The sequence below is a fragment of the Anguilla rostrata genome, chromosome 8 (genome assembly GCF_018555375.3).
Source record: "Anguilla rostrata isolate EN2019 chromosome 8, ASM1855537v3, whole genome shotgun sequence".
NCBI classification, from domain to species: domain Eukaryota; kingdom Metazoa; phylum Chordata; class Actinopteri; order Anguilliformes; family Anguillidae; genus Anguilla; species Anguilla rostrata.
In genome coordinates, this window is record NC_057940.1 from 56,615,641 (window position 1) to 56,636,652 (window position 21,012).

Genomic DNA, 21,012 nt, shown 5'->3' on the forward strand with positions numbered 1-21,012 from the left:
ACAATTTGCGATTCATGACACATGTGCAGACCTTTCTTTTTGTGCATACCCCAGGTGCATACCGCGGCCAAAATGTTCTTGAAATCGTTCTTACACTCAGTTCATGTTTCGTCAATGAGGTCCAATGCATCTACAAGGTTACGTCACGTTTTGTGGTGACCCATGTCTCTAACCTAAACTCCTTTACACGTGTTAACCGCAGACGGAGAATGCATGTATAGCCACGTTTACACTGAGCATTTTATTTCATGTATAATCAGATTAACAACCCAATAAGAATAAAAATGTCTCATGTAACCCCCTCAGTCGGAATAGACGGTCCCATTTCGAATGAAAGTTCATTCGGTTTGAAAGGGTTGGTGTAAACCTTCTGATAATGTTGATTCACAGTGTAAGTGACGTCGACGAGTTGGCGACTCACTTTTCCTTTTGAAAAGCGGAATCCATATGACTATCTACTCGTCTTCTCCTTTTTAATAACTGTAGAATTATTCCGTTGACACTGCTGCCTGATGTCCTATGTAAGAACAACATCAAGTATTGTACGCACTCTACAACGCACATTTGGAGATTTTTTATTTATTTATTTTTTTTGTGTACTCAAACGTCAGTTTGAGTTCGGGTTTGGGGTTCTGTGCCTGTCAAAAAAGTTTAATTCGCATTACATGCTTGCGCATGGAAACGCACACCTTAATCAGATCAACGTGTGTAAGCAGTTTATGTGGAATCTTCAAACGGATTGTATTCGGAATTAGGAAATATTCTGCATGTAAACGTGGCTAGTGATGCCCCATTTTCATTACATAGTCAAGCTAACATATCTAATTCGCAATTAATACGCAATAATCAGAGGGCTTTTTATCCCGAAAGGTAGCTTATTCCGTTTAGGGAGGGATTTAGCGGTCACAGAAGCTGAGCGATTTCACGGATGAACAGAGCACAATTATTCAGACTCATCACCCTCCTCGTGCCTCCCTGTCTGCCTAGTTATTTTCTTTTAAAAACTTGACAGTTTAACAGTTATTCAAGTTTCGTTCTATTAGCACACACCTCTTTCTCTTGTGTGTATTTGTTGGCGTTTAAACCCTATACGTTTTTCATATTTTAATCACATCTCGTTTGTCCAAGTTAGCGGGTTCGGTTGTACATTTTCGTATTCAGGAAACGGCGAGTTAGTACGCGCGAGGGAGGGGGAATCGTGCAGGCGCCTACGCCGCGAGCTTCTGTAAAGTGCTGTCCACACTCCTGAACAAAGCACCGCGAGTCATTTTAACAATATTTATATAACATATATAAAACATCATCATAATATACACTTATCACGCGTTGACAAGCGCTTTAGCTAAGTAAGACAACTTTTATTTCCAAGGACATTGAAAGAAACACATTGTTTGCTGCAGAGCGGAAGGTGAACCTTGGTTGTCTCGTTACGACGTCTCTTAAGGTGAGGCATAGTCAAAGTTTTTCTTCCTCAACGTAAATGTCACTTGTACAGTATATAGATTAACTATTGGCTTGCAATGGGATTGATTTTAATCTGTACCGTCATTGCTTTTTGGCTTGGTTGTACATTTTTTCATTAAAAAACCGTTTTTCTCCCTGAACAATGACAGTATTCAGGAGAACATGAGTGACGAAAATCGACCTGAAGTTGAACTTTTTGTGAAGGTAAGTTCGTTCTTCCGAAAACATCAGAATTTAATCGTGTCAAACAAGGCCTTATTTATACTATTGAATGCATATTATTCATCGTTAACTAGCGTAGTTGACGTTTAACTGCATTATAATAACTTTTATCGGCTGCATGCTCATTGTTCAAAGTCATACGCTTATCTAAATCACGACCACATCGTTCATTCTGCCAAGGGCGTACTACTGGTGATGGTTCATTGTCCTCAGAGTGTTCTAAGAAATGTAGCATACTCTGTTATATTTGTTTCGTGCTGAAACAAGCTTGGAAAATAAGAAGGGCTGTTTTAGTTGCCCTGTGAGTGAAGGGCGTTGGCGTTAAGAAAACAGAAATAGAACACGCGACACGTTTGCTTATCCGGACAAACTTAGTAAGTAAACCCTCATCCACTCCGTGGTTCCAGATTTGGTATTGGCCCAATTTTGGATCTGTTTGTGGCAAATGAACACCCCGACTCCCCACCATGTTTTTTCTTGTGTGAAAGATGTGAATTTCGAAACTTCTTTAACGATTTCCTGTCCTCGCCATTCAAACAACCTGTCGACGCTGAGTGGCGGAAGAGAAAGCTGCAGAGGCTCGGCGCGAGACTGGCATCATGCCCTTCTCGAATCATTTATTTTTTGCATACATATCGTCCACCTTATTACACATTATTATTATTGTCACGTAGATATATTTATTTTCCAAGTTTTATTTCTGAGAGAATGGCCGAAAAAGTTGCAAAACAGGAACGCCCGTTCCTGTTTTCTGCAGGCGTAAACCGGGGTGGGTGTGAAGAGCAGTTGTGTGTTCTTTTAGGTTAGACGTTGTTCATTGTCTAGCGCCGGAAACAATTCTTTTAATTGTAAGCAACGAGGTTTGTCCCAGGATTTCAAACTTCATGCGCTACAACTATAACATAATAATAATAATAATAACAACATCAATAGTAATATGAATCATAATAATAGTAACAACAACAACGACAACAATCATTATTATATTACTAATAAGGCCTATTTATTAGAAATTAGAAACAAGCGGACATAAAATCTAAAAATATATAATATATATTATGATATATTTAAAAAATCCACATTTTCCAATCTAATCCTACAAAAAGACAGCTGTACAGTTACATCGCAACACCTTGGCGTGACCCTTGAAGACGATCTCTTCCTTGATGTCCATATTAAGAACATTTCCAATGCACCCTTCTATGACTCACGCAACATTTCAAAAAAGAGAAGTTTCCTCTCCATACAGGATACAGAGAAATTGGTTTTGCACCTGTTAGACTATTAGACTATTTTAATGCGCTACTGTCTGGCTGCTCTAGTACTGCACTTTTGAGGAATGTATACACTGGTTTAAAAAAAAAACTAAATTTTATGGTAAAATAATGAATGGCAACTGGCAAAAGTACAAATTGTAAATGGCTTAAATAAAATTAATCATTTTATTTACCGTGAAACACCATAATATAACAGATATACAACCTGCTGCCATCTGCTTTACATGTTGTTACTGTTATTTATACAGTCAAGGCAAGCCAGGTGTCTGTATGTTACAGTATGATTAGCATATGGTGTGTTATGTATGAGCTTCAGCTTAAGCGAAGGTTCGGTGAAGTTTAACCCTCAATTGTGTGCGATTGTCACTTTTTGTACGTTTTAATTCCAGTGAAAAATAATTTGTCCGTTTGTCATCAGCCAGTCAGCCGGTCAGTCTGCAAATACAGTCTGAGACGTCTAAATTTCGGTAGTCGATACCAATACCCCTGATTCTCCATTCCTAAAAAGAAACAGAAGGTTCTAGTGGCTGTGTAACAGAAGGTTCTAGTGGCAGTGTAACAGGGTTCTAGCGGCTGTGTCTCTGTGTTTCAGGCAGGCTGTGTAACAGGTTCTAGTGGCTGTGTAACAGAAGGTTCTAGTGGCAGTGTAACAGGGTTCTAGCGGCTGTGTAACGGGGTTCTAGCGGCTGTGTAACGGGGTTCTAGCGGCTGTGTAACGGGGTTCTAGGGGCTGTGTAACGGGGTTCTAGCGGCTGTGTAACGGGGTTCTAGCGGCTGTGTAACAGGGTTCTAGCGGCTGTGTCTCTGTGTTTCAGGCAGGCAGTGATGGGCAGAGCATTGGAAACTGCCCCTTCTCCCAGCGCCTCTTTATGGTGCTGTGGCTGAAAGGAGTCACCTTCAACGTCACAACTGTTGACATGAAGAGGTAAGCCGTCTTTCACATTGCTCTCCCTCCCTGTCTTTCTCTCTCCTTCTCTCTCCGTCTCCTCCCTCACTGTTTCTCATCTCTCTCCATCCCTCCCTCTCTCCCTCTCTCCCTCCCTCCCTTTCTCTCCCTCTCTCTCCCTGCAGAAAGCCAGACATCCTGAAAGACCTGGCTCCTGGAGCTCAGCCCCCGTTCCTGCTGTACGGCGCCGAGGTCAAAACCGACACCAACAAGATCGAGGAGTTTCTGGAGGAGAACCTCAGTCCCCCAAAGTGAGAGCCCCCCTCTCTCTCTCTCTCTCTTCTGTCTCTCCTGATACCAGCAGCACAGGCACAGCGGTTGGCCAGAGGATGTGCTGAAAGGAGCTGAATCGCTGTGGTGAACATCCCGCTGTGTGATTGGTCTGTACGAGGCGAGGATCCCGCTGTGTGATTGGTCTGTACGAGGCGAGGAGTGGAAATCTGCCGAAAGCCTGAATTACCTCTCCTCTCCTCCGTCTCTGTCTGGGTTCTGTTCTTTTCCTCCGATTCACTTTATCTTTTCGGCTTCCATTTCTCTTTCCCTCCCTCCGTACCTGCAGGAAGTGATTTGGAAGTATTGCCAAATGCCTTAATTAACGTGATTTGTAAGGGAGATTCACTCTCCTGTCCTTAATTAAAGTGATTCGTGAGGGAGATTCACTCTCCTGTCCTTAATTAAAGTGATTCGTGAGGGAGATTCACTCTCCTGTCCTTAAAGTGATTCGTAAGGGAGATTCGTTTTCCTGTGGTTCATTAAAGTGATTCGTGACGGAGATTCACTCTCCTGTCCTTAATTAAAGTGATTCGTGAGGGAGATTCACTCTCCTGTCCTTAATTAAAGTGATTTGTAACGGAGAGCTCTGAATCTCGCCTGCTTCCTGTTCCCCAGGTACCCGCGTCTGGCCGCCCGTAACCCCGAGTCCAACACGGCCGGGGTGGACGTCTTCGCCAAGTTCTCCGCCTACATCAAGAACTCGAACCCGCAGCTTAACGACAGTAAGACTCGGGGGATTCACTGAATTCAGTGAATTCCTTGCGCGTGCGCTCCTGACTTCTGTATGTGGACCCAGTTTCACTCATCCATGCGGGGCTGTGTGTGTACGTGTGTATGCGTGTCAATGTGCGTGCATGCATGTAAGTGTGTGTGAGTGTGTGTGTGTGTGTATGGTGTGTGCATGTACATGTTTATGCGTGTGAATGTGCGTGCATGCATGTGAGTGTGTATGTGTGTGTGTGTGTGTGTGTGTGTGTGTATGGTGTGTGTATAGTGTGTGTGTGTGTGTGTGAGTGTGTGTGTGTGTGTGTGTGTTACTTTAACTTGTGTTTCTGGCAGACCTAGAGAAGGGCCTCTTGAAAGCTCTGAAGAAGCTGGACGACTACCTCAGCACTCCACTTCCTGAAGAGATCGATGAAAACAGCGCGGACGATGTCACTTCCTCTTCCCGCCCCTTCCTTGATGGGCAGGAACTCACACTGGCTGACTGCAACCTGCTTCCAAAACTGCACATCGTCAAGGTGCTCTCTCTCTCAACCTCTCCTTTTCTTTCTCTCTCTTTTTCTCTCTCTCACCCTCTCCTTCTCTCTCACCCTCTCCCTCTTTCTTTTGTGGCCAGTTTGTTTCTCTTTTTGATGTTTTTGGTTAGATTTTTACATTTATTTTAGCATAATGAATGTTTTATTAAAGGAGCATCAAAGTCAAAGCTCACCCTCTTTCTCTTGTTTATGCAGTATTAATGTCAATTTGGAGTGTAGTTCTCACTTCTCCTCCTCCTCTCTTCCTCCCTCTCTTTTCCCTCCCTCTCAGGTGGTGTGTCTGAAGTACCGCGGGTTCTCCATCCCTCGCTCACTCACCGCTCTGTGGCGGTATCTGGATGCCGCCCAATCACGGGAGGAGTTCTCCTCCACCTGCCCCAGCGACAGCGAGATCAACATGGCCTATGCCTCTGTGGCCAAAGCGCTCAAATAGGGAACACATGCACGCACACACACACACACGCGCGCGCGCACACACGCGCACACACACACACACACGCGCGCGCATACACGCACGCACACACACACACGCGTACGCACACACGCGCGCACACACACACACGCACGCACACATAAACACGCATACACAAACACACACACACGCGCGCACACACAGCAGAAACATGCCAGTAGAGTAGATGCTATGTGCTTGCAGGTGAACTGAAGGTATTGCTGTTCCTTCTTCCTTTCTGCACTCAGAAGAACGAGCTGTGCTTTTGCTGAAGGATGCATCCAGAGGAGGAAGACCCAGGTTCATTTTCCCCAGTATTTCCTTCTCATCGACTGGATTTTCTGATTAGCACAAGTCAGGAGGTAGAGCTAATGAGTGAAATCAGCTGGCTGAGTTCCTGGGTGTAAGAAACACACGGCAGCACTTTTACATTCTGACCCCTGGACCTTCCACCTCAGGATGTGTTTGCACCACACAGTTTCTACACTCACCGCAAACTCAGCTACCCACCTTTAATGCTGGAGTTCGTTAAGAGGGCGTGGCCAGGTATGATACCATGGAAACGGATGTTCTGCACCACGTTATGAAAACTAGGGCCATTCTAAAATGGCCGCCCATAATCTGAACCCAACGGCCATTCTAAAATGGCTGACCATACTCTGGACCTGAGGGCCATTCTAAAATGGCCAACCATACTCTAGACCCAACAGCCACTCTAAAAAAATTTCCCGCTTAGTCTTTTTTTGTCCCCTTGAAGACTCTGTGTTTGCAGAGCATTGGCCCGCCGTTGTCATGGGGATTTGAGTACTCATGTAGGCTGTGTTTTGGGCCCAGGTCAGCAATGAGGGGCTTCAAAATTTTATAATGTGGCTCTGAAATGTGTGACCTGCTCAGGTTGATAAAATGGAGCAAACCTTTCTTCAAACCATTAAAAAATTTTTTTTTTTTTAACTTTCAGTTTTCTGAAACTCGCTGTCCCTTGGCGGTTCCTTTGTTGAGCGCAGTTTGGGGTGCCCCGTCTGGGGTCCCGGAGGCCGTGAGGTAGAGGTGTCACCGCAGTGGAGCTGCTTCACTGCGTAGCGTATGAACCACAGCAGAGCGTCCATGTTGCCAGAGAATCATAAATGGGAGTCTTTTACATTTCAAATGCAGGAACGGGACATGCGGATGTTTTCTAGTTTTATTTATCTCGTTTGCGGAAGTGCACAGGGTATAAAGGGAGGCCTTCCACGTGGCCTTAATTGAAGGGAAGATGTTGCCACATATTTGCTTCCTTTTTTTTCTTCTAGATTAGGTTTGTTTATTTTTTATTTAAAATAAAAAGAAATGAAAACACCTAAGGTGGCCTTTTATAGTGAATTTAAAATCTGTCATTTGATTTGACTGTGGCGTTCATATGAAGTGATTTCATGTGGGGCCTGGGGGACGTGATTTCCTATAAGACAGGCCTGGGGGACGTGTTGTCCTATAAGACAGGCCTGGGGGATGTGATGTCCTATAAGACAGGCCTGGGGGATATGATGTCCTATAAGACAGGCCTGGGGGATGTGATGTCCTATAAGACAGGCCTGGGGGATAGGATGTCCTATAAGACAGGCCTGGGGGATGTGATGTCCTATAAAACAGGCCTGGGGGATATGATGTCCTATAAGACAGACCTGGGGGACGTGATGTCCTATAAGACAGGCCTGGGGGATGTGATGTTCTATAAGACAGGCTTGGGGGACGTGATGTCCTATAAGACAGGCCTGGGGGACGTGATGTCCTATAAGACAGGGTTCTGTTCTCTTGCTGCAGTGAACCCAAGATCCCCCCACCCCACCAATGAAGAAAAGGAACCAAAATCTTTCAAAATGTAGAAATAAGGACTGAATTTGTGTTAATTAACTAAATATATATATCACCAGAGAATTTTTTTCACTTTCATTTTTCTGCTCCTTTTCTGGTTTTGGTTTATGTTCTTCCTTGAACTCTTTTTTTCTCACAACTTTCTGGTTTTCACAGTTTTCACAGATTCCACAGGTTCTTGTAAAACTTTGTTTGTAAAATGGCAGGGAGGAGAACTGGGTTTTGGGTAATGTTTCTCTTTTTTCGCATATTAGCTACGCATATTCCGACTGCATTTTCTTTCTAATTTTGAATTTGAATTTTGAAAGTATTTGCGTAATTGGCAGTAAAAACTGTCAGAGCATAATGTTACCAATCAATCCATCAGCTTGTCACACCTGACTTTCGTTCAACAAGAGAACGTCTGCACCCAAGTTCACTTCAACGTGGATCATTTTAAAAACTAGAAACAAATATTACCTTTATTACAATCAGTTATAAAAAGCCAAATGATTCTTTTCTTACCATCCAATCTTTCTGCAGCCATTTTTGTTCACTCTGTGCTAACAGTTCAGACTGTTACTGAACGTTGCCGGTGAACAGAAAGGCTTTAAACCCAAGCTAACGTTTGTTTTGTTTTTAACGTCTGTTTTTGGTGGCAGTCGAAAACTTAAACTTATTTTGAAAGTGAAATGTCTTCTTTTATTATTTCTGTTTTGTTGGTTAGTCAAAAGGAGTCTGATTTTGAGAATGTCAATCTGTTAAACCCTGATCAAAAGAATTCAATAAAATAAAGATTTGTCAGAGATCATTTTATTTATGTTTTTTATTTTTTCTTGCCAATTGTTTCATAGACAGCTCAACAATAAAATATTGCATGAAAAACTTTGCATTAATTCTTCTGGTCAGAACAATACAGGAGAGAGAATGTTGAGATTTGGCTTACAAAAGCTATTGTTAAAAAGAATGTGAGAAAATCATCTTAGTATTTTTAAATATCAGCATACATTCATATCGAAAGTTTAGGCCACAAAATGAACTTTTGCTCTGTTTAATCCTGTTTTTTGACAGGGACTTTGGAGAATATAAACACTGCTCTATCATGATAGTGGATATCAGTCATGACAGGGGATATCAGTCATGACAGCGGATATCAGTCATGACAGAGCAGGAAGACTTTCTGAGGAGCCTTAATTACGCGATTAGTGTGTTACTGGTGTGAACCAATCAGACTGCGCTGTCTTGCAGAGCTGTGTTTTGATTGGTTCAGTCAGTGACAGATAGCACATTACAACTCAAAGTTATTAAGGGGACATATAGGGAGCCCCTTGGCAACTTGGCATCCTTTCAGAAGGGTGTGTGCGTGCATGTGTGTGTGCATGCGTGTGTGCATGCGTGTGTGTGCGTGCATGTGTGCGTGCGTGCGCGCGTACATGCGTGTGTGTGTGTATGTGTGGACTCTAGCCGATCAATGACTTGTGAATCCAGCCAGCAGACACGGTGGCTGACTCCAGCTTTGGAGACGTCTGACCTCAGGGGCAGATCACCACAGAGCGAGAGCCAGGGGGAGAAGGAGGTAGAGCGTGGGACCCCCAGGCCTGTAGGGGGCAGCGTTGCACAGGTCAGTGTCGCAGCACTCGTTGCTGTAGGTGAAGTTGAGGCCCATGGTGTATTTCTGGCCTCTCAGGCCACACTGGGAGGCCACAGCACAGCTTTTCTCATACAGGACCACAGGGTTAGAGTCTCCTGCAACCAGGAGAACAGAATACACACATCATCACATTCAGTGTGTTACCTGTTCCTGCGGCTGTGTGTGTGCTCATGTAAATCTCACAGCTCCTTCCTGTCATTATTGGAAAAGAGAGCATGTTTCAGACTGAGTTGGGAGGACCTGGAGCCAATAGGAGGCGTGCCAATACCAACAGCATCGCCCTCCATCTCATACATATGCAAATTCGAAACAGTTTGTCTTAAAGGCACAGAGTTGAATTTTTGTGGCCCCGGGCCGTGGCATGTGATTGTCCGCTCCGTGCCTTTAAAACAGAGTGTTTCTCATTTGCATACGCATGGGATGGAGTTGTGCACGGCTGAGTCTCGATCCCAGTGGCGTTATGGCACAGGAGATCGGCAGCCATTATCTGACTGGCTTTCTGGAGATCTACCGTCGTGTAGGTTTTCACTCCAACTCTATCACAGCAGACCTCATTCAACAGCTAGAGCAGGGCTGCTGTTAGGGTTAGGGTTGGGGGGGTTAGGGTTTGGGGGTTAGGGTTAGGTTGGGGGGGTTAGGGTTAGGTTAGGGGGTTAGGGTTTGGGTTTAGGGTTAGGTTGGGGGTTAGGTTGGGGGGTTAGGGTTATGGTTAGTAAACGGCTTTACTCCGTTCTCACCGCGCGTGCCGATGGCGGTGCTGGACAGACAGCGCTGGTCTGGAGGACACTGCTGGGGGAACTTCAGACAGTCCACAGGAGAAATGGCGGGAAACAGGCAGGTGTAACAAGTCAGGGAGACTGGAGAGAGAGAGTGAGAGAGAGAGAGGCGGGGGGGGAGGGATAGAGAGAGGAGGGAAAGAGAGAGAGAGTTATTTAATGTCACTACAACTCAGGGAGACTGGACAGAAAGAGAGAGATAGAGAGAAGAAGAGTCAAATGCTTTATTGGCATGACATATTTAAAAATACATATTGCCAAAGCATAGCGATAACAAGAATCAACCATAGTATGATTTTTTTTTTTAAACAAGCAGCAACAACAATAACAACGTAAATGACTGTTACGTCCCTCCGCCTGAGGTGGGGGCGCTGGCTGTTTGGACACGCGTGTGTCTTGTTAACGTTAATTGTGAGCACCTGTGGTGGTGCCCTTTTAAGAAGCCTGGAGTCGGCTTCTCAGGAGATGGGAGTTTTTTCTCCTCACCTCTCGACCACGGCCGGGTCTTGATTTTATCTGGTGTTTTGCAGCTATTTTAGTGTTCCTTATATGTATTTAAATAAAGTTATTGGTTAGTTTTGGGACACCTTGGTGTCGGCATCGCTTATGTTTGCGGGGGCTTGAGAGCAACCGTAACAATGACAGTTACATAACATTTATTAACTATTAAATTAACTACTAAATACTATTACTCTACTATATTGTACCATGTTCTATTAATAAAAACATTTTTTTTTTCTTTTCCCAATGGGAAGAAATCTCGAGAGTAACCTGGCTATAAAGGGGGAGCCCATCCTCCACTGGCCGCCTGGTGTCATTTAACTGTGATTGTGTGTAGTGTGTGTGTGGTGTGTGTGTGTGCATCAGTACGCAGAGGGGAAAAAACCACTGAAGGGGTTGGAGAGGTGGAGGGGGTACCCCAGGGGTAAGCGAGCAGACCGGCAGGTTACGGGGACCTCGCTGGATCCCGTCAGCGCCAGGACGCGCGCGAGGAGGCACAGGAACGCCGTGGCGAAGAACGCGGGAGTCCCTCCGGGTGCAGAGCGGCTACTCACCCACGCACGGGAGGCCGCTCAGGAGCAGCAGGCAGCCGAGAGCGCCAGCCATGGCTTCCCTCTGCACAGCGACGGGGGTCGGACCGCTCGTCTGGGGGCTCTTCCTGTTGTTTTACGCTTTTATCTCCAGTCTCTTTTTCGTTCAGCTCTCTCTGTCGCGGTCTTTCGTTATGCAAAACTGTTTTCTCACGCTGAAAGATTTCGTTTATGCTGTCCTCTCTCTGTCTGGTCATCCGGCTTTTCCCTCTCCCTCCCCTTCTCTCTCTCTCTCTTTCTTTCTTTCTTCTCTTTCTCTGTTTGGCCAAGCATGTGATCTCGCAGCCAGAACGCCAGGCCCCAGTCCCTTAACCTCAAGCCCCTAATAATGTCATTTGGACACTAACAGTCAATTGACAACTGAAGGAGTGATTGTTCAGTGTCCAAATTGGAAACTTAGAGAGGCATTTTAGAAAACGCACAAATGTGTATTATTTGCCAGTGCAAGAGTAAAGAGTTTGGAGCCCATTTTTCTCAGTATGTGCTTATGAACTCAACACACCCCTTATACTTCCAAAAAATAAAAACTACAAATCAGTTCTGATTTGATGGACACGATGGCAGCAATAGTCTGAGAACATTTTGTGGAAGTGTTGGGGAAAGAAAAAGGGGGAGGGAGGGAGAGAGAGAGAGTGAGGGAGGGACACAGAGGGAGAGAAAGAGAGGGAAGGATGGAGTGAGGGAGAGACTCAGACTTAACTGAATTTTCCATTGTTTTTTAATGAAAGACGTGCAGTGAAGTGGTAGGACAGTCAAGTGACCAGGAGGCACTGCCAAGATATAAATGCGTCGAGGTCATTGTGTGTGTGTGTGTGTGTGCACGAGTGTGTGTGTGGGCATGTGTGTGAGTGTGTGTGTGCGTGTATCTCTGTGCAGAGCTGGAAAATCCAGGTTCAGAAAGTAAAGGTCCTCCCCAGTATTTTATTCCAACCACCTGGATTCGCTAATTAGCACAATGCTTCAGCCAGGAAGTAGAACTGCTTAGTCTTCATGAGTGGAAGAAACCCAGGGCGGGACCTTCTGACCCCAGGACTTCCCACCTCTGCGTTCGCACGGAGCACGCATATGTTGTGCACACGTGCGCATGCACACACTATAGGCCAATAGCAGTTCGACAATGAGCCTAATGAACGTATAGATTTTGCTTGATAGTCAATACAGTGCTCATGACTAAGCTCAGCCTTTGCAGGTGTTCTGACATGTCGTAATATCAGTTTGTTATACCAATGAGTACTGCGCATGCGCATGTGTTCAGCGACGCCCATGCAATTATGTTCACCTGTTTCTTGTTTGAGGTTTTTATTTTTCATCACTAGTGTGGTTTTTCTGAAACTTGTATTCAATTTAAACACATCAATAACTCACAAGCATCAAGCACAAACTATAAGGCATATTTAATTCGTGATGTTCATACATAAATTGGGCAGTTTATCAGGTACATATACCATATAGGTGTGCCTTTACTGCTGTACCGAAAATAAGTAACGTTCGTTCAGAGTCATGATACACCTGTTTTAGTTAGTTTATATGACTATGAAGACATTTCGACAAGGCAGGAAAAAGCGACAGAACGCTGTCAAAGGCGAAATCGAACTACCATTGTTTCCCAGGAACCAGATTTCTGGCCAGCATTGAAGTTTCCAGACGCATCTAGATAGCGTATAGCACCGTTAGTATTAGGCTTAGCGTGATTTTCTTTATTTATTGTTACCTTTGTTACTCTGTTGCGGTGCGGGCGCAAAAGTAGGCGACGAGACCTACACTGTAATCCAGAGATTTCGGTGGCAATGACACACAATTGCCGCTAGAGGGCAATTAAATTCTTACTCCCTCCGAAAAAAGGAGATTTGAGCACCGCTGTTCCAAGCGCCATCTGTCACTTGTTTTTGGTAGCATAAGCCAAGGCAAACATTTGCTTCTGAAAAAAAGAAGAACAAGTCGAGCAACATCTTGCTCCCATACGATTAAAATATGGATCCGTAAAGAAAAGGGCCGGGAAGACGTGGCGTAAGAGTGGGTATGTTTTGTTCATTAGACCTTTGCTACAGTAGCCTACACTGCTAACATTCTTTCGACCTATTTTCTATCGGCTAGCTGTTGGACTTGCCGGGCTCTGATGGATGTACACTTAGACGGGACAGGATAAAAAAGTATGTAGAAGTCATCTCACACCCTATAAAAGTGGTAATGGCGAATCAAGGAGTATGCTTGGTTACAAATCTAGATTTTCAATGCAGTCAATTGCAACTTTGGTTACTCGCAAATGACCCAAATTTGGAGAGAGATCGGATTGTGTGTGTGCGCTCACGGACAGTTTGCAGACCAAACAATGATTAAATAACGACTGTCCATCTCCTGCAAACATTTTATTCAGCACATCGACACGGTTTGTCCGAAGGCGAAGATTATGAACCTCGATGTTTTGACAGAGGAAGTTTAATTTAATGCGTTATTTGATTCGACTCTTACTGTATGATCACAACTAGCATAAGGTTCGGTAAATAATGAAATTATAGGATAGTGCATATAGAGGGGGAGAAACCAAAGCGAATCCATTGTCTGTTGGGCATAATGCGAACGTCCCGAGATTTCCCAGGGGCGAAACGAGAGGCTGGAGTGGGGGTGTGGTGGACTAATGATTGAAACAATGGGGCATAACCCAGAACGAAGCGGGCTAGATTAACGAAATACACGAGACGATACATTTACAGATTTTACAGTCTATTAACGGATCTTCCGTCCTGTAGGCGAGCCCTGTTGTGAATTTGAGCGGCGAGAGAATATTAGGTGCGTACTTCATTAAACAGACCGACATCTCAATCAACTGTAGCGATTAAGTTGCAGCGAGAATTTCATCGAAGTCCGGTCTAAACTAAACTTCTGCGTATTTGTGGTAAAATAATTTATGTTTCTTTCTTTGCACTTGCTTTATAACGTAGTTTATGAGTAACAGAAGCGTACTGCCCGGCGTATTAGGGTCACATTTTGGGTTTTCGGTCGAGTGAAAAATGGGGGATGTGAAGGAAGGAAATGGGATGAGAGAGAGAGCGCGAGGGTGTCGGGTGAAGCGGGAGAAAACTAAAGGAGTTGGTGGGTATAGCAGGATAGGGTCTCGAAATTGAAAGAAATAGCGGCGGCAGCTGATCGGGGTGGAAAGAAGCTATTTAAGCAATATTAAAGTTGGGAAAGTTATAATACGAGGTTGGGAAATATTTTGTCTGATGTGCTCTGGGCGTCAACTTTGGCAGCTTGCTAGTTTATTCTCTGTTTACTTCCACCGCGTTCATTTGGATCGGCTACGACTGCAGTCGCTCGATATAGTAATAAATGCAATTCTTATAGTCTACGTGGTGTCGTTTTCCTAATCGAAATATGTATTGTATCACGACTGGACGCTTTTTTGTGGTGTAGGCTACACTGAATTGGGTGCTATAGGCTACACCTACTACACCCAGAATACGTGACATGTCGCGGCTACAGGGGTAGCCAGATGATGCTACCGGTGACTCAGTTGGCAGCGTAACCGCTTTTCGTCCTTTGGGAAGAGTTTTGCACACTAGCATGGATGGGAGTCGGTTATCTTGGCACGCTACCTGTCTTCGATTGCGTGCGAAGATGAGCGCGTTGGATGTGTGATTTTCACGACGTGTTTGTGTAGTTTCACGAGGGTAGAAGTTTTCCGACACTTGTTGCCTAAATTATTTTCCGGATCGCTTCCCGGGGCCTAGTCGTATGCAGTGTGACAGTGTTACTGAGTCAGACGCTAGACGACTGAATGCATTGATTTTGTATTGTTGGGGTGATTAAAGTTCGTAACATGACAATCTTATCCCAACGGGTGCACGGCATCGGCCGTTAAGTACCCGAGCCTAAAGTATTATCAGTATTAATTATTATTATTGTAGGTATTTTTGTCTGTTTCTGTATGTAGGTTATGGTCATAGTTAACTGAATTAATGCAGCCGTCAGGAAAAAGGTGGATTTCTGGTGAACGTCAAATTCATGGCTTTTTTTTTGTTGTAAATTTGTTTCTCTTTTTTTGTCTTTTAGGGGAAATTTGATTTTAAAAAAGAAGAAACAAGCTTTGTTTTCCATGTCAGAGAGCTGGTTCAGACCCAACCCAGAACACATCTCTGCTTACTGAACCATGGAGTCCCAGATTGTGGGCGTGGTGTCAGCAGTGCATTGATTGATTGATTGATTGACAGGTGCCCCCTCATGCCCATCCGTGGCTGTCCTTTCAAAAGCCAGAGAACACTAATCACACACCCCCACACGTGCACGCTCACCCACACACGTGCACACACACCCCCACACGTGCATGCTCACACTCACACTAGACCTCTAAAGCAAAACCTGGGACCTCTCTCTCTCTCTTGAACACACACACGCACTCACTCACACTCACACTCACACTCACACACGCACTCACTCACTCACACACACAGGCACGCACGCGTGCACACGCTCGCACTCACTCTCCTGACCGCAGGACGATGGCGGGAGTTCGGCCGTACGGCTGCTTCACGCACGCCGTGGTCCGTGGCATCCCAGAATCCTTTGGGGGCACGGCGGAGGGGGGCGACACTAACGGGGGGTGTGTGACGGAGCTGGCCAAGGCGCAGCGGCAGTTCGGCATGCTGACGGGGGCCCTGCGGCAGAAAGTGGGGCTCCAGCTGATCGAGATCCCCCCGGACCCCGCCCTCCCCGACAGCTGGAGGCTGGAGGACCTGGCCGTCGTCCAGGGAGACACGGCGCTCGTCACGCGGCCATGGCAACAGCAGCGGCGCAGTGAGGTGCGGCCACAACCCGCCAAAGCGCCAAAAACCGAACAAACAAACAAACTCTAATGGCGGTTTAAAATCTCATCTTTAAAACATCAGAGATAAGGATAAAACAGAATAATGTTCTGACCAGTTTTAGAAAAAATACATCATAAAAATACTGTTTACTATTGTACACTATAAAACCTAAATGCACTTAAAAATTTAGTTTCTATCACAGAAAAAGAAGAAAAAACTTAAAAGCAAAAGCTCAGTTAATGCTTTGTCAGGTTAAGTTTGGAGTCGAACAGTGTTGTAAGTTTTGTGTGTGTGTGTGTGTGTGACAAAAAACAGGGTGAGTTTCTGTTTACAGTGGATATTAAACACATCACACAAGTGAATTAACACTCCTCAGTTATGGATATGCTCTCAACCCCCCATCCCCCCGAGCAGGAGGATGTGTGTGTGCACGCTGACACCGCCTCTCTGCTCCCCCCAGGCGGAGGCGGTGAGGAGAGTGCTGTCGGAGCTGAACCTGACGGTGGTGGAGATGGGGGGGGAGGAGGGGGGCTCCGGGGGGGCCACACTGGAGGGCAGCGACGTGCTCTTCACCGGGAAAGAGTTCTTCGTGGGAATCTCCCCCCACACCAACCACCGAGGGGCTGAAGTGCTGGCTGACACCTTCCGGGTGAGTGTGTGTGTGTGAGTGTGTGTGCGTCTGTGTGAGAGTGCGTGTGTGTGCGTCTGTGTGTGTGTGTGTGTGTGTGCGTGCGTTTGTGAGTGTGTGTGTGTGTGTGTGTGTGTGTGTGTGTGTGTGTGTGTGTGTGTGTGTGTGTGTGTGTGAGTGTGTGTGTGTGAGTGTGTGTGTGAGTGTGTGTGAGTGTGTGTGTGTGTGTGTGTGTGTGTGAGTGTGTGTGCAGACGGGGGTGTGGGAGGTGCTGTGGAGTGACTGGTGGTGGAGTGGGTGTGGGAGTGGGGCTCGTGTGTGCCACAGAGTGGTGGTGCTGCTCTCACGTGTGAAGAGTTCGTGTGGGATGCTCACGCACCAGATGTGGTGTAAGTGCTGGTGACCTTCGTGTGTGAGTGTGTGTGAGAGAGTGTGTGTGTGTGTCTGTGTGAGAGTGCGTGTGTATGTGTGTGTGTGTGCGTCTGTGTGTGTGTGTGTGTGTGTGTGTGAGTGTGTGTGAGAGAGTGTGTGTGTGCGTCTGTGTGAGAGTGCGTCTGTGTGAGAGTGTGTGTGAATGTGTGTGTGTGTGTGCGTGCGTGCGTGCGTTCGTGAGTATGTGTGTGTGTGCATGCGTGCGGGAGAGTGTGTGTGTATGCGTGTGCATGGATTAGATTGGCTCACACCTTACCAGTTAACACCACCTATAGCTTAATTAATCTCCTCGCAGGTCAGAAACGGGACATTTAGTGCCAAATTCAGTCTGTTCATTTTTTAATCCTTGTGTATTTAGGGTAATTGGCTTGTTCATAGACTGTCACCTTGATTCTGGGAGTATGCGTGTGTCTCATTGAGGTGATGTCTTTTACTGGTGAGATCTTGGGTCTTAATTCTGTGTGTGTGATTGGTTGTTTTTGGTGTCTGTTGTCCTAACTCTGCATGTGATTGGTTGTTTTTGGTGTGTGTGGTCCTAACTCTGTGTGTGATTGGTTATTTTTGGTGTGTGTGGTCCTAACTCTACGTGTAATTGGTTGTTTTTGGTTTGTGTTGTCCTAACTGCGTGTGACTGGCTGTGCCACATGCAGGACTTTGCCGTGTCCACTGTGCCGGTGTGTGGGGGCACTCGCCTGAAGAACATCTGCTCCATGGGGGGTCCTGACACCATCGTCATCAGCAACAGTGAAGGAGCGAAGAAAACTCTGAGGGTGGGTGTGTGTGCACATGTGTGTGAGTGTGTGTGGGAGAGAGAGAGTGTGTTTGTTTATTTCTTAAATGAAACAAGAAGCCCAGTTTTGCATTTGTTCAGCATGTTCTCATAAGGTCAAAACCTGTACAGCATGACCCCTGACCCCTGACATGTGACCTCACTCGCGTGCAGATGATGGAGCAGCTGACGGACCATCACTACGAGGTGCTCACCGTCCCCGAAGACGCCGCCGCCAACTGCATCTACATCAGGGGCCCGTCCAAGGCGCACTTCCTCCTGCACCGGACGGCAGACGAGTGTCCCGACAGCGCCCCCGTGAGGACCCCCTCTGTCACTGCGCCTCTTTCCCTCCTCCCCTCTCTATCCCTCCCTTTCTCTCTCTCTCTGTCCCTCTTTCTCTTTCTCTGATGGATGCTTTCATTGTGGCCAATATTATTAATCTTCAGTTGGCCCCTGACCCCCCAATGCCTCCTTTTAATTTTATATTACTTTTTAAAATCCTCTCCATTGCAGTGTTTCCCAGGCAGGGGATGGTTGTTTTATGGGGTGTAAGATAACAGTAAAAACAGATTTAAAATTCTGAACTCTGACCTCCTACTCTGTTTCCCTCCCAGGCCTTCCAGAAGCTGACAGACTACACACTCCTGCCCACTGCCTGCACTGAGGCCTCCAAGCTCGGGGGGGCGCTGTCCTCTTTCTGTCTGCTTATCAATCGCAAGCCACAGCTTTAAATATTCTGCCAGCACCCCCCCCCCCCCCAAAACTACAGTTCGGAAACAGCTTACTTGCCTACTATTGAGTACTGTGTGCTCAATAGTAGGCAAGTAAACTGTTTCCGACACGGCCGTGATCTTCTAGCCAATCAGAACGGCCGGTGCAGTTTACATTCCGAATAGACTATGACATCATAGTGCCTCGTTCTCTTGACCTGTGTTTCCCAGCCTTTTTCCTGTGAGGTCACACATTCTGTAATTAGAGAATTCCACGGCGCACCGCTGTCCCATTAACCACTAAAAAGGTCACACAAGGTCACACACACACAGGTTCAGCTGTGGTGAAATTTGAACCTTATCAATGGTGCACCCAGTAAACAAATGTGCCACACACAATTGTAATATACATTACGTACTTGAGCTTACGCCAGCTGTCGCCAATCAACATGCAGCATGAATGGAATTAGAAATTAAAAGCGAGCTTTGCTGGCCAATGTACTGAATGGATACAGGGCAAAGAGTGATCCAAATTAAACTGTAAGAGAAATGCCACCCTTTAGACTAGCTTAGCGCCTTGAAAATGGAGAGTTGTTGCTTGGCCCTGAGTTTTGGTTTGTTTAAACAAGCTAGCTAACATTAGGTCATCTACGGTAACATGTTGAAAGATGCTTATCCCTCCTGTTTCCTGAGAGATGTTCCAAAAAAAAAAAAAAAATTCAAGGTTCTCTCCTGCTACGGTCTCCTGTTGCTGCAGTTGACGTGAGCACAAGGTTTTATCAGTTTCACTGCCTCGCTGCTGAATCCGTGCAGTAAAACGATCAGCATTGTTGTTGAAAAACACCGCACACAGATGCGGGAGAGATAGCAGACTAGCGGTGTGACTTCCGTTTGAGTGGAGTGGCATCTCTCGTTTTGAGTGGAATAGAATCTCTCTCTCGTCATTCTGCTGTCTTTTGTCTCGTTTCAATCTGAAGCACCTTCCGGAAAATGAGGGGCTGTGGCCCAGGCCTGTAGCAGGTGGCAGATCTTCAGTGAAAGGCCCAGTAGACACACTAAAGCCAGAAGAAACACACACGCTGTCCACCCAGCCCTAACCCTAACCCTTAGTAATGGAGGAACTGCCCAACCACTACAGCTACAGTTCAGTAGCAGCGCTAACACTACAAGCGTAGGCTCAATACGGAAGGCAGCTGGTGCTGTATCGACGGCCGTAAAGATGTCACAATGCCCTGGATGTGGCCGTTGAGCATGTAGCCGAGTGTGTCTGTTTCTGAAGGGCTGCCAGGGCCTTCTGGGGTTCTGATAAATCTACAGACTGCCTGCAGTCCTTTCGCTGGAACCGTGTCTCTCCGTTACCCCTGGCAACCCGGTCCACAGCCCTGTTCTCAGACAGTTTGGCCTGCTGGGGTTTTTATTGGTGTAAAATCAGTACTTATTCAGATAAAACAGGAGATTTACACAGAGAAGTCACCTGGTTTCTGTGGCCTGTGCTGCTGATTTTTACAGTCTAAAATGGCAATGTATCCCACGGCTGCCCAGGACCAGGGTTGCAGACCACAATGCGAGCAGTTCAGTGTACACCTGCAGCCCAGGGTTGCAGACCACGATGCGAGCAGTTCAGTGTACACCTGCAGCCCAGACTGAACTCCAGCAGTGCACCCTGGGCTTGACCACTACGGCACTGTGGTCTAGCCGTCAATCAAGTCCAAACAATCCAGTTAACTTTTTTTCCTATATTACTTTCTGAAGTAGACCACTTTTTTGTAGCAGTGACATGTATGCTTTGTATCTGATGTAGAGGAGTTTTGGCCCTTCCTAGAATAAAGTCCATGACAGTAAAAATGTGTCTTTTGTTCGTTCCGTAAATCGCATCACTTGTTTCCGTTTGAACTAATGATTGAAATTCAACATTAACCTCCAACTGTATTATTTTATACACCTTTAAGACCTTGTGCAATCCTTTTTAATCTGTTAGGGACTATGTTTCTTGTGCAGCTTCAACCAATCACCAGAGCGCCCATGTATGTGACTGCCAATTAGGGCAGACTTTGGAAGTGAATACCATTTCCTGATTGTAAACTTGGATAAAGAGAGTTTATAACTTAATCATGTGGCTTAATTACTGCTTTAAATACAAGAAAAAGAGTGACTGCACATGATCTGTATTCAAAAGCGGCTGTGTTCTCAATTTGAAAAACATGTGCAAGTCGTCTTAATGCCATACAGTTAGTCAAACATTCATGTCTGGGCTGGTTCCATCGAATTTGTGCAAAATGATTTCGGTCCAAAAACAAAAATGGTGATTAAGATTCTACAGCAGGGGCGGGCAGTTCAGTTCCTGGAGGGCTAGTGTGTATGCTGTACCGGTTTTTGTTACAAGCAGTTCCACTCTGGCTCAGTTAGCTAACTGTCTCAACCAATATCTTCT

The 21,012-nt window shown here is 45.8% G+C and overlaps 3 protein-coding genes across 5 annotated transcripts; 2 read left to right on the plus strand and 1 right to left on the minus strand.

The window, feature by feature from the left end:
* Positions 1-933: 933 nt before the first annotated feature.
* On the plus strand, positions 934-8,527 carry clic1 (chloride intracellular channel 1). Its single transcript, XM_064349197.1, has 7 exons — positions 934-1,444; positions 1,614-1,668; positions 3,779-3,888; positions 4,035-4,160; positions 4,798-4,904; positions 5,242-5,423; positions 5,713-8,527. Exons 2-7 carry the CDS (start codon positions 1,627-1,629, stop codon positions 5,872-5,874), a joined length of 729 nt encoding a protein of 242 aa, XP_064205267.1. The 5' UTR covers positions 934-1,444; positions 1,614-1,626; the 3' UTR covers positions 5,875-8,527.
* Positions 8,517-11,492, minus strand: LOC135262238 (protein Bouncer-like). The gene is made up of 3 exons (XM_064349201.1): positions 11,202-11,492; positions 10,108-10,227; positions 8,517-9,465 (listed from the first exon to the last, which is right to left on the minus strand). The coding sequence occupies exons 1-3, from the start codon at positions 11,251-11,253 to the stop codon at positions 9,263-9,265; spliced, it is 375 nt and encodes a 124-aa protein (XP_064205271.1). The 5' UTR covers positions 11,254-11,492; the 3' UTR covers positions 8,517-9,262.
* A 1,194-nt stretch (positions 11,493-12,686) lies between these two features.
* On the plus strand, positions 12,687-19,477 carry ddah2 (DDAH family member 2, ADMA-independent). 3 transcript variants are annotated; one of them, XM_064349204.1, is made up of 6 exons: positions 12,687-13,254; positions 15,288-16,033; positions 16,500-16,688; positions 17,750-17,869; positions 18,043-18,186; positions 18,486-19,477. In XM_064349204.1, exons 2-6 carry the CDS (start codon positions 15,734-15,736, stop codon positions 18,600-18,602), a joined length of 870 nt encoding a protein of 289 aa, XP_064205274.1. In that variant the 5' UTR covers positions 12,687-13,254; positions 15,288-15,733; the 3' UTR covers positions 18,603-19,477. The 3 variants fall into 3 exon arrangements, with proteins under 3 accessions (XP_064205274.1, XP_064205275.1, XP_064205276.1); XM_064349205.1 differs by lacking the exon at positions 12,687-13,254 and adding an exon at positions 13,644-14,024; XM_064349206.1 differs by lacking the exon at positions 12,687-13,254 and adding an exon at positions 14,107-14,130.
* The last annotated feature ends 1,535 nt before the right edge of the window (positions 19,478-21,012 follow it).